Source organism: Argopecten irradians, chromosome 2 (genome assembly GCF_041381155.1).
Source record: "Argopecten irradians isolate NY chromosome 2, Ai_NY, whole genome shotgun sequence".
In the NCBI taxonomy this organism is placed as follows: Eukaryota; Metazoa; Mollusca; class Bivalvia; order Pectinida; family Pectinidae; genus Argopecten; species Argopecten irradians.
In genome coordinates, this window is record NC_091135.1 from 64,948,677 (window position 1) to 64,961,653 (window position 12,977).

The following is a 12,977-nucleotide window of genomic DNA, read 5'->3' on the forward strand; positions in this document are numbered from 1 at the left end:
AGAGTTTATATCTGCATGCTGAGATAAGGACTGGCGACTGTCAGGAGCTATATGAAATGTTGACTTTTGTGAGTATGAAGATGTGAATACATTCTGTGATTGTGAAAAAGTCAATGTGTACATACATGAACCACTAGTAATATGTGGTATGTGTGTGTTGGCCAATGCAACTGGTCCTTTTGAGGATCCATGATGTGTTAGTACATTTACTGTGGGGAAGATATTTTGACACAAAATTCCAGTTTATCTGAAACCATTACCATGGGAATAGTGTAAAATTAGTGTTATGCTGTAGTGTGTGTATATAATATAAAAACTGGGATTACACATGTTGTTTTATAGATATGGGAACATTCAAATAAAATTTGATAATAACTACGTCTGTCATTTCATTTTTTTTGAGGCAGCTGTAGTTTCTATTGTTTCTCTGCCGAAGGGTTGAAGTTCCTGCCCAGCACCATTGGATAGTGAGGTTATACCAATGTAGGGGGATTGCCAAGTACTGGCTGGCTGTAGGTTGGTGAATTATCAATGTAAACTCTGGCTTTCTGTAATGCCATCAAAACCTGGCATGAACATTATATAATGACTAATAGCTATATACAAGCCTACCTACTTAGCTATTAACAAATTTCTAACCAAATTGTGGGTCAAGGATTCAAATCTTATCTAGACACTAGTAGTGTGGATATTACAGAAAGAAATGTTTAGGGAGAATACTCTATCACAAAAATATAGGATTAGAACTCTATCAAATGTTTGAAATCCACACTTCGATGCATGTATACTTACCGGTAGATGTTTAATTCAAAACCACAATGTCTTGTGAAACAAAACAAACAAGTGATATACTTTATGTAAAAAACTGTATTTGACACAATGTCCAGATTGCATGCTAGCATCAGAACACAATAAATCAACAAAACAGAAACTGGGATAAACATCAAGATCTTGTTGAAACTCTAGCTTGTATCACCTTGTTTTATTTTAGTAATCGTGATTCTATTTTTAAAGTGCATGTTTATATTAAAATTTTTAGATGGTGACCTACCATTCGTCATTTCTTAATCTGAATGTTTCCTTAATAATTTTACTAGTTTAAATAATTGTGGGGCTGATCTCATTGTCTGGACCTAGTTTGGGACTTGTAAATTATAATTTTCATTCCCCTACCACCTATATATGTTATTACCTAAAATCACCAATTCAGAGTTTATTGACATGAAGATAACGTACATGAAGCTTTGGTGTTAGCTTACCTTTGCCCTTTGAATTAGACAAATTCAGAATTTGAAAATTGGTCTACTTGACCAGATAAGTGTACCATTATAATCAACAGAGGTACTGAATAAAGATTCCTGTCCTCCATGTATGGTATCAAAATGTCTTCACTCTTTAAACTACAGAAAGAATGGTCTCCAGTCAGACAGACAAGAGCTCAATTATGGTAAATGAGTCGGACCAATCAAATCTGACTCCCTCCTAATGTGTTACCAGAGAGTACCAACCTGACCACCAGAGGACACCATCCTAATGTGTTACCAGAGAGTACCAACCTGACCACCAGAGGACACCATCCTAATGTGTTACCAGAGAGTACCAACCTGACCACCAGAGGACACCATCCTAATGTGTTACCAGAGAGTACCAACCTGACCACCAGAGGACACCAATAGGTTCCACAGCAGTATAACATTAACCTAGGTTTCAACCAGATAAATAGACAGATAAAATGAGAAAAAAAAAAAATGAAAATCTCCTGACCAGTTATTGGTCTAATGTAACTTAATTCCTCATAGCAAAACCTATCAGCATGTTATACCTGTAGTCTCTCACTGATAGTGTACTGATAGAGCAAACATACACTTCTAGTTATATGACCCAAATATGAAGTTTCAACAAAGAGTACAACGAAATGTTAATAAGAGAGATCACAGTAACCTATCTAGTGCATGACACTATCTCACCTAGCTGAACCAATATTGTTACATTTTACATTAATGTTAGCTCAGGAGAAGCCAGTATAACGTTCCTGTTTGAGAGTGACCTCCCTTTAGTATAGGACACATTGACTCCTATATTGAAGGTGACTCTGTGATCTAAATTCAGTGACAAATATTGTAAGAACAAATATTGTAAGAGATGAGAGTCAAGGTGAGAAAGACAGGACACAACACAAAACTGATGGTTCTCATGATCCTTCTTCCATGTATCTATGATAGCACCAAATGAATTGTGATATAAGATGAACATGTGATGTTCCTCCTGGATATGGCATTATCAGTCACCTACACACAAACATGCAGCGTGTTTCACTTCCGGTTATCAATTCAAAATCTACAGATTTTTATACATGTAATATAAAACGCAACAGCTCATAAAATCTTGCAAAAATAGACTAGACCATCCTCAACCATCCTATTATACATCACGAATCATTCACAAACATCGGTAACAAACTTCTCAGTATGTGTAAATACAAAACTTTACATGTAAAAATACACTGAAACGTTTTGATTATTGGTACATAATTCTGAACACAGTACATATTTAAATCTTCCATAGAAGTAAAGGAAATATTAATGTGTCGCATAAACCATACGCAAATATCTGGTCTCGATGAAATGAGATTACATTAACAATACCACGTACTGTATAATATGATGTATTTGTGGATGCACTATTTTGTGCTTTGGATCCTTCATATTATTTCATCCATAAAATATTCAAAATTAGCTGATGGCACCACATTGGTATACAGCAAAGTTCCTTGTTTTACGAAAACAACAAACTGTTTCCCTCAACAAACATGCAGTATACACTTCTGTTAATAATCCTGTGACCATATATATTTGTCAAATCATAAGTTTGTTGGATAAAAGTATATCTATCTTGAATATAATTATCATGAACAAAACAAGATCCTGACTGATATGATATTTACTGAACAATTTAAATAATAACTATGTTACATGTAATATCTTTGAGTAAATGAAGAGAGTAGTCAAATTGAGTACACTATACATGTATAGTAACAAACCAGTAGTTCTGATGACTGATAGAATGACCTATTTGCCACAATAAGCACACTTACTAATATTAGAGTTTGGTTGATTGGCTCAACATTCTATTAACAGTTGGGGTCAGTTTTTCCTTTTTTTCCCTTTAACTATAATGGCTCTAAAAAAATATATTTATTGTTTAAATTGATGCATGCTGTGCGAGAGCCCTCCTGTGCGAGGACATTATTGTTCGGGGAGTTGACCCCAGGGCAACCCAACCCTGGCAGCTCTCACCAAATTACTGATGTGTATACATTTGTTGCTATATGCCACAGATGTATATACACATCATATACAGCTGGAGGAATAAAATATTTGTACTGTGAAAAAAAAACAAAAACAAAACCCAGTTGGGGTTATTTAAGGACATGCCAGGTGTAAGAGGTGTAGGGAGCCGGAATATCTGGAGAAAAAAACACCAACATGAGATTAGTGCTTTGCAACTGCCTCAGATGGCATTCAATCTTTGAACTGATTGACTTAATATTTGCATTATTTCATTAGTGAGATTTTGTTTCTAGTAACTTGCTCCCGATAAGGCAATAATTGAAAGTGTCTTAGATGCTTATTGTGGCAAATACGGTGCTAATAAAACATTTTGAAGGCTAATTGTGATATTTTTTAAACTTTAAAAAAGGCTATGTAACTGACAATTGTATTTGACATATTGGTCAGCGGTAACTTAAGGAAAGACAATAGAGTGAGATATTGTAACCCACACATAAGAAATGTTTCTATCTGGGATATCTTCAGCCTATCATTATCAGATGATTTGTCCTACGTGATAAATGTCATGGAGGGAGAGGGCTTCAATAAGTTGTAACAAGGACATAGTCATTCAGATCCCCCGCCAATGGAGATATCAAAGCTGAAGTAAGTTTGATTGTGGAGACTTATGTGTATGAAAAAAACCCAGGAAAAAGTGCAAAAAATGAAAACCTAAAAATAGCAAAAGGCACTACTAGACCATAAGACCAATGTGTGTATGAAGTTTCGTGGAAATTTCTCTACTGGTTTTAGAGTTGTGCTCTATAACGATTCTTACACAAAAATCTGCCATTTTCAGCAATGTTTCCATGGTTACAGAAAAAAGTACAAAAAGCGAAAACCTTAAAATAGCAAAAGGCACTACTAGACCATAAGACCAATGTGTCTATGAAGTTTCGTGGAAATATCTCTTCTGGTTTTAGAGTTATGCTCCGGAAACGAACCTGGTACAAAAATATGATATTTTCAGCAATGTTTCCATGGTTACGGAAAAAATGCAAAAAATGAAAACCTAAAAATAGCAAAAGGCACTACTAGACCATAAGAACAATGTGTGTATGAAGTTTCATGGAAATTTCTCTACTGGTTTTAGAGTTATGATCCGGAAACCATTTTCAGCAATGTTTCCATGGTTACAGAAAAAAGTCCAAAAAGTGAAAACCTTAAAATAGCAAAATGCACTACTAGACTATAAGACTAATGTGCCTATGGAGTTCCGTGCATATATCTCAACCGGTTTTCCAGTTATGCTGCGGAAACGAACCTGGTACAAAAATATGATATTTTCAGCAATGTTTCCATGGTTACGGAAAAAGTGCAAAAAATGAAAACCTAAAAATAGCAAAAGGCACTACTAGACCATAAGAACAATGTGTCTATGAAGTTTCATGGAAATATCTCTGCTGGTTTTAGAGTTGTGCTCCGGAAACGATTCTTACACAAAAATCTGCCATTTTCAGCAATGTTTCCATGGTTACAGAAAAAAGTACAAAAAGTGAAAACCTTAAAATAGCAAAAGGCACTACTAGACCATAAGACCAATGTGTCTATGAAGTTTCGTGGAAATATCTCTTCTGGTTTTAGAGTTATGCTCCGGAAACGAACCTGGTAAAAAAATATGATATTTTCAGCAATGTTTCCATGGTTACGGAAAAAGTGCAAAAAATGAAAACCTAAAAATAGCAAAAGGCACTACTAGACCATAAGAACAATGTGTCTATGAAGTTTCATGGAAATATCTCTGCTGGTTTTAGAGTTATGCTCCGGAAACCATTCGTACGGACGGACGGACGGACGGAACCCATTTGTATATCCCCTGCCAACTTCGTTGGGCGGGGGATAATAACTTGTACCCGATCCCTTTGTACATTTGTTTGCAATAAAATATGTTTAAACTAACATTGATTATCTGTATGTGTGGGTTTACCTCAGTACAGACAGGGATTACAAATGACATGGACTGGATTAACAAACATGCAATGTCATCAGGCTTTGACATGAAATTATATGTACATAAACAAAAATTGAACACAAGAAAAGACAATAAATCCACGAGATCTTGCATAAAGTTTCACAAACTTAGAGTAGTCAAGCTTTTTAAGCTTAAAATCAACAATTATTGCATGATGATAAACAATGACATATCAAAGTTTATGAACTGATTTATATTTATCAGCTGTGTTGATTAATGGAATTGGAATATCATACTACAAACAATCCATAAGGTATGCAGACCTTTGAAGGTTATGTATACATCTATATAGAAACAAAGATTAGAGAAGAAATGAAAAAAAGAGTAAAGATTTAATTCAAAATCTCTGTTCATTTACAGATAAATCTAAGGATACAGAGTACAGGTAAAAAATGACTGGATTACAACCTCCATCTGTTCAGAGATTGGGAATAGATACCACAGATAGGCATGCATACAAAAGGCTTGCTTGTAGTGCAAAAGTGATACATTTAGCTCCAAACTGAAGTCATCTAAACACCTAACATATGATAATGTTGATGAAAGGTTTGAATACATCAGATGCAAGCAGTTCTAAATAAGTAGGTCTAACAACTTGTCAAGGAAATTAGAGATAAAGAAGAAAAACTTAAAGATAAAAAAAAAAGATGTCTACAACCATACAACCTAATATCATCCTAGAGAGTGCTATTTTCTTTTAGAAGGATTTAGTGAAAGACAGCTTGGGATTTTTTTTTACTCATGGAGAAATAAGTCTAATGTGTTACTAAGTTATCTGCCCCTGTGAAGGTGTCAATATATTTTTTTTCATAAAAAACTAATAAGAGAGCTAGCACTAGCTCCTCACAAGAACAGATAACTCTGCTAACGACATGACATGATCCCTGACTAGAGATCTATATCGACTCCTTCAGTAAGACATATATTTAGTGAAATAGAGATTTTATAAACCCGTATGATAATATTATTATTCTCTAACACAGCAGCAGCAAACACAATACATACAAATGTCAAGGTTATCACAGAACGTCCCATCATATCACAAAGTCAGCATGCACCATACTTGTTAGAGATTTCTCCCACCTCTGTGTTGCAGACCTACAGCATTGTATGGACAATAGGGATCTCAAATCAACAGAGAAGATTTCAATGTAGTCAACAAATGTCCGATGTTCAGAAATGTGGGTAGTTCTGGCTTACAACTGCTAAACACTTACAACTGTATTCAACAGCGAGTTAGAATGGAAAGAAATTCATTTATTATTTCCCTGTTCTGTTTGCTAAAGGTTCACTTTACTGGGAGCCCTATTCAACCTAGACCTTGAAGCCGATCCTAAAGGAGTAGAACGGTTGATGGAGCTGAGAGGGGTCATGCCAGACCTGGGAGGGGTTGACACTCCAGTGCGGGACGGTGTTAGGTGAGCAGCAGATCGTGAAGGGGTGCCTCCACTCCTGGAGGGCGTCGATGGCTTCATCATAGGACTGCTTGCGTAGTCGCCCTGTAAATATACAAATTGAAGGTTTGAATACCAGTAAATTTTAATTTCATACTACCGGGCAGTAATAAATGATGTTTTATATGAAGAAGTAATCACTAGGTAAATTTTGATTAGTTAATTATAACAAATACTCAAAATTAGTTTATGTTTAGTCAAAAGTTTTCTACTAATCAACAAATAAAACATGTAATACAGATTTCACTTCAAAAGCTGAATACAATTTACAACATTGTAGTACAAATAGGATATCAAACATGCAGGTAAGGAGTTTTGTTATCTTATATTGGTAAAGGATTAGCTTGAATATATTTGGAAAAGTCTTCATCTCATTATCTCCCTTGATACTAACACAAATGGCACTATAGACTTCTATTATCATTACCAAAACTCATAAATCATGATTGAATTTGAAGCATAATTCCTCTAAAAGTTCTACCATTGTTCTCAATTCATCTTCAGAGTTCACGAATTTTATATGTTATTTTTATACAGCTTAGGAATAAAAAAAGCTATGTGACACAGTTATGTATTAGCCAGAGTCAACGTGTACAAAACCTTGACACACCTTTCCACATCACAAAACCAAAGTGAAGAGGTGTTGATCAGAGAAATACGACATTAATGTTTTACTGGAAATATTGACTTTTTGTCACTTGGGATTTCCTGTATAAGCTTATACTGCGTTTGGTTCGATGTATTACAGGACATGAGGTACAACGTATATACATAGTTGAACCTCCTGCCCTCCCACTTCAACATCAAATCAAAGACTGATTAATGTGAAGTCATTGTTCCCAGCTTAAATATACAGTAAACATTTGAACTTCTGTTCAATTGTGTTAACAAGGTTTGATAGTACAAACTAGAAATGGAAGCAAATGGCTATACCCTTTACAAAATACACATTCCTGTCGAGTGCCCCGACCAGGAATCGAACCCGGGTCTCCGGCGTGGAAATCTACGGCTCTACTGACTGAGCCAAAGAAGCATGCTCCGTCAGCTGAGTGACAGAGACCGTATTTAACACTATGTACAAACCACACCGACTGCTCCTTTTACACACTTTATATGAGACCATGGCAACCAAATATTCCTCCAGTATATTTCCATCACAGTAATTGAAGCATGTGATGTGACAGATGGACAGACAAACTGATTCCATGCAGTATACCCACCCTCCCCACCCTTAACTTTGTCCTGGGGGCTGAGGTGGGGGGTGTAAATGGCAACATAGAGTAAAGTAACATGACACATTTCAATACTGGGTATAACTCCTAAGATACAGCTGAAGACCTCAAATGGAGGGGAGTCATCATAAATATCAAGGTGATATGGTAATTACAGTAATACTAGCAGATGGGACTTCAAAGGGGAAGTAACTCTGAAATACAAACTACATCTAATCTTCTACAACATGCTCAACTCAACATGCCAAAATGCTAAAATATGATTCAAAACAGAAAAAAATGTACATAATAAATGAAACTAGAATGGAATGAACAAAGGAAGGTAGTAAATCCAAGGCTGATTGTTACATCATGCTTAGTCAGCTGAATTAGATTTTATATAAAGTTATTTTTCTCTCTGGAATGTAGCCTCTAATGTTATGAGGAATCGTGACTCCTTCCTTTATCCATGTATAGCTAAGCTAAACAAGCATGTGCATGCAGCAAGTGTAATAATGTTAAACACTACAGCGCCACATGCGACGCCAAAATGCAAAGGAAACTGCACTACACTACAACATAAGTACAATATCAAATGGAGCATAACAGCCAGCGTTTCTTACTCTCTCATCAGGTCGATCAGTAAATCATGATTTCATAGGTTTTTTTGTTCCCTGAAAATAAATCACATGAAAAAGTAGGAACAAGTATTACACAATAGCTAATAAGCCTAAGGGGTCAAGTTCCAATGACCTTTATTTATGCCTCTCATTTGATATTTACTAGTAACTCCTGTTACTAAATGATATTTATTAGATAGTATCCTTTGTGAAAATTGTCTTCTCTTAAGAGCAGATATTGACTGTTATATCATTTGATAAATTCTAAGAAAACTTTTTTAAACTTAGATATAAGTCTCAGAACCGTGTAATAATCAATGAAAAATCTTCATAGCCTAAACCATGTTAGCTTGTTAGTCCCTTTTCCATTTTAAGATATTACCGACATTCTAAATAATACAAGTAGTTTCATTCCCATTATTCATATCAACTAAAATATGGCATTTACCAAAGTATAAGGCATGTTTAAGAACATTCTTGTAAGGAGATATATAAAAAGCATGGCGGACACTACCAGGTTTTTCTAGGGTCTATAAATATGGTATCTAGTAAGATGAAAATGTACATTGTATTATTGATACATTTTATACTGTTTATTCTAAGACTATTAATAAATCATTTAAACTATGAATCTACTGTAATTATGTTTAGTCTGGTGTCAATACTAGAAATATTAGAAAAGTCTTAGACATCAATTTTTCATAGGTTTATTGACGTGAATAAACCTCATATAGTTAAATAAACAAATTCTGATTTCATGGGGATATGTTCTATAAAATCATGTTTAAAATCATTATTTTTTTTTCTTCAGGTACGAGAACATTAATTTTTAAAAGATCAATTGATGCTAGCAGCAAAAACCAGCAGCACACAGAAATAATGTCAAAAAAATTGAAATTCAGCAAACGATAGAAAGTAAAGAAGGACAGATAATGGTCAGTTATAGTAGATAATACAATAATGACCACTGACCACTAAAAGAAAGACAGATAATGGTCAGTTATAGTAGATAATGTAATAATGACCACTGACCACTGAAAGAAGGACAGATAATGGTCAGTTATAGTAGATAATACAATAATGACCACTGACCACTGAAAGAAAGACAGATAATGGTCACTTATAGTAGATAATACAATAATGACCACTGACCACTGAAAGAAAGACGGATAATGGTCAGTTATAGTAGATAATGCAATAATGACCACTGACCAGTGAAAGAAGGACAGATAATGGTCAGTTATAGTAGATAATACAATAATGACCACTGACCACTGAAAGAAAGACAGATAATGGTCAGTTATAGTAGATAATACAATAATGACCACTGACCACTGAAAGATGGACAGATAATGATCAGTTATAGTAGATAATGCAATAATGACCACTGACCACTGAAAGAAAGACAGATAATGGTCAGTTATAGTGGACAAAGCAATAATGACCACTGCATGACCACTTGGACTGCCTTAAATAAGACATTAATTCTAATGTGTCATTGATACTTCGACCAGCATGCAGTAAAGGCTGCTACAAGGAAATAATGTTTCATCACCTAACTGTTTTGGCACCTGTGATATTTTTTTTATATAATTTTTTAAGAAAAAAAACCCACAATTAACACAAAGTGTTACATGTGTATTATCAAAATGATGATGTGGCAGTGTAAAATAAATCTGAAAATTACAGTATTGAGATATATATATTAACAACAAATCAAAGTCTAAGAAAAGAAAGTTTGGAATAAAAGATTTAAACGAGGACATGCATTAAAGTGCCATCTACAAACAAATGGGAATAATTACCTCAGTGTCACCGTTTTCCACACGACGACTGGCTTGGCCAAGTTCAACTGTTCGGACACGTTGAGCGAAGTTGAGACTACAGACAGTCTCACTGAGATTTTTCTCCACTGGTGCCACCTGGACGATCATCAGAGTCTTACTGTCTCCACCTGTTAAGGTCAAAGGTCGATAATTACAGTCCTTATACAAAAATACATCTATTTTCAGTAGTGTGCAATGGCTTTCTTACTTTTACAAAAACAATTTTGCAGTCTGACAGAAGCAAATTTTCCTCAAATTATAGTCGTTATGAGATGTTAAACACATGTCCCATATAGTCCCATTAGGAGCTGATAGAGGGTACTTCTGAGAAACAATGTAACCACAAAGTGGATATACATGTATACACAGGCTCTCCAGCACTACCAGCCACTACCTACCTAAGGAGTCCTGTAGGAGGTACGTTAGTCGAGAGTTCCGGTAAGGGACGTGACTCTGTTTACTCCTCAGGGCATGTATGACATCACCTAGAGACGACAGGGACTTATTGATACTTTGTGCTTCCTTCAGCCTTGTACCGTCAGCTCCAGATTTACTCACTCTTTCTGATCCAGCTAGGTCCACAAGGTTTAGTTTTCCTATAAAGACAATGATACGTTTCATGATTAATTTATCTAACAACATTAACTAATAACCTCTTCATAGTCCAGTTAAAGATGGTCCACAGTGACAAATGACATTTTTTTGTTATAAAAAACAGGAGCAGACGAATTACTATTTTTCTTTAAATAAAATGACTGGGAATCCCAGTTTTATCGGGAGGCATTGATCCCGACACGATCTGATGTATGCAACCGGTGTATCCAGTTGTATTCCCTACCTCTTATATCATACATGTTGAGGAGGAGGGTCAGGATCAAATTGAATAGTATCGATGACCTGACTATAAAGGCATAAATGATCGCGTCCTTGAGTCATATGTTGGCACGATAGTGTCAAGACTGGAAGAGCTAAAGGCGCTTGCATGACTAGATGGGGATGTTGGGATCATGTAGGTAGTAGATGACAGTAATACAGACGGAGCCGTGAGGAATGTAGAAAAACATACGGCAAATGTTACCGTAATATAACAACTACACCAGATTGAAAACCCAAGGGTCCACAATTGCTGTCACGAGTCTAGACACACGATCTTCCCATGTGTTTATCACACTTTTGAACACACGTTTAAATGACTCGTCAATCATCAATTGTATAACACATGGATTCTAACATAAAATTGAAAGATCATTGTATAACTTATCCTGTAATAAATATCGTCTATTTTATCCATATTGACCTCTGATGAGTTTTCATAAGAAAACGAAACTGGTCAGGCCTTCAACAAATAATACATTATTACGGTATGTCCAGTAACTCGCAGCTACCCAGTGACAGCGGATAGTAGCCCAACCAGTCACTTCATATACTACTTTTCTTTAGTTACAAAAGTTACTTACTTTACACCATTACCACTATTGAAAAGTTTGAGCTTATAATTTTACTTCAAGACAAAATTATTGAAAATAATAATTGCATCACGAAAAAATTGCATGGCACTATGTTCTATATGGAATGATGTATTGATTGTGCATGCACCAAAAGCAAAAGAAATCATTTCATTTCATTTTTTGTGTTAATTAGACATATATATACACGATTAAACACCAATTATTGTTAAATTGATGAATATCGTTAATGCTCTGTCGGCGGTGGAGCATCTTTAAGACCACACCTGATTGAGAGCACGGTAACACCTACCTGTACTTTGAACATTTGTTGTCTTGTTGACACCGCTAACAGTAACACAAAGTAGAGCATGGGACCTGGACGAATGCTCATTCATATTGGTTGTCGCTGTAGCTCTATTCTTTTGGCCCATTGCAAAAACCTGCAAATGTTACATTAAAATTCAGTGTGTTTTTGATATCAAACCTTAACTTTATCATATAAAAGGCGAAATCAAATATCTAACAAGAAATCTTGATGTTCAAAATGTAAGAAGAGTGATTGGATGTCTGAGCAGGCATTACAAAGCTATCCGCTGATTTTGATATTGATATTATATATAACACAATCAAAGTATCTCTTTATGTCTAGACTTGTTATTTCATGTTACATTTTGATATTGACTATAACACAATCAAAGTATCTCTTTATGTCTAGACTTGTTATTTCATGTTACATTTTGATATTGACTATAACACAATCAAAGTATCTCTTTATGTCTAGACTTGTTATTTCATGTTACATTTTGATATTGACTATAACACAATCAAAGTATCTCTTTATGTCTAGACTTGTTATTTCATGTTACATTTTGATATTGACTATAACACAATCAAAGTATCTCTTTATGTCTAGACTTGTTATTTCATGTTACATTTTGATATTGACTATAACACAATCAAAGTATCTCTTTATGTCTAGACTTGTTATTTCATGTTACATTTTGATATTGACTATAACACAATCAAAGTATCTCTTTATGTCTAGACTTGTTATTTCATGTTACATTTTGATATTGACTATAACACAATAAAAGTATCTCTTTATATCTAGACTTGT

At 34.9% G+C, this 12,977-nt stretch overlaps 1 protein-coding gene across 7 annotated transcripts in view; it reads right to left on the minus strand.

Annotated features, from left to right (window-relative positions):
* Positions 1–849: 849 nt before the first annotated feature.
* The window catches only part of LOC138316228 (kinesin-like protein KIFC3), a 112,003-nt gene continuing 99,875 nt past the window's right edge, over positions 850–12,977 (minus strand). For 6 of the 7 annotated variants that reach the window (XM_069257825.1, XM_069257826.1, XM_069257827.1 and 3 more), the window contains 4 exons: positions 12,171–12,300; positions 10,811–11,008; positions 10,392–10,540; positions 850–6,800 (listed from right to left, as the gene is read on the minus strand). In XM_069257825.1, the coding sequence (XP_069113926.1) occupies positions 6,582–6,800; positions 10,392–10,540; positions 10,811–11,008; positions 12,171–12,300 (696 nt within the window). In that variant the 3' untranslated portion in view covers positions 850–6,581. Of the gene's footprint in view, positions 6,801–8,589; positions 8,641–10,391; positions 10,541–10,810; positions 11,009–12,170; positions 12,301–12,977 lie in introns of all 7 variants that reach the window. The other variant, XM_069257830.1, reaches the window with a different exon arrangement.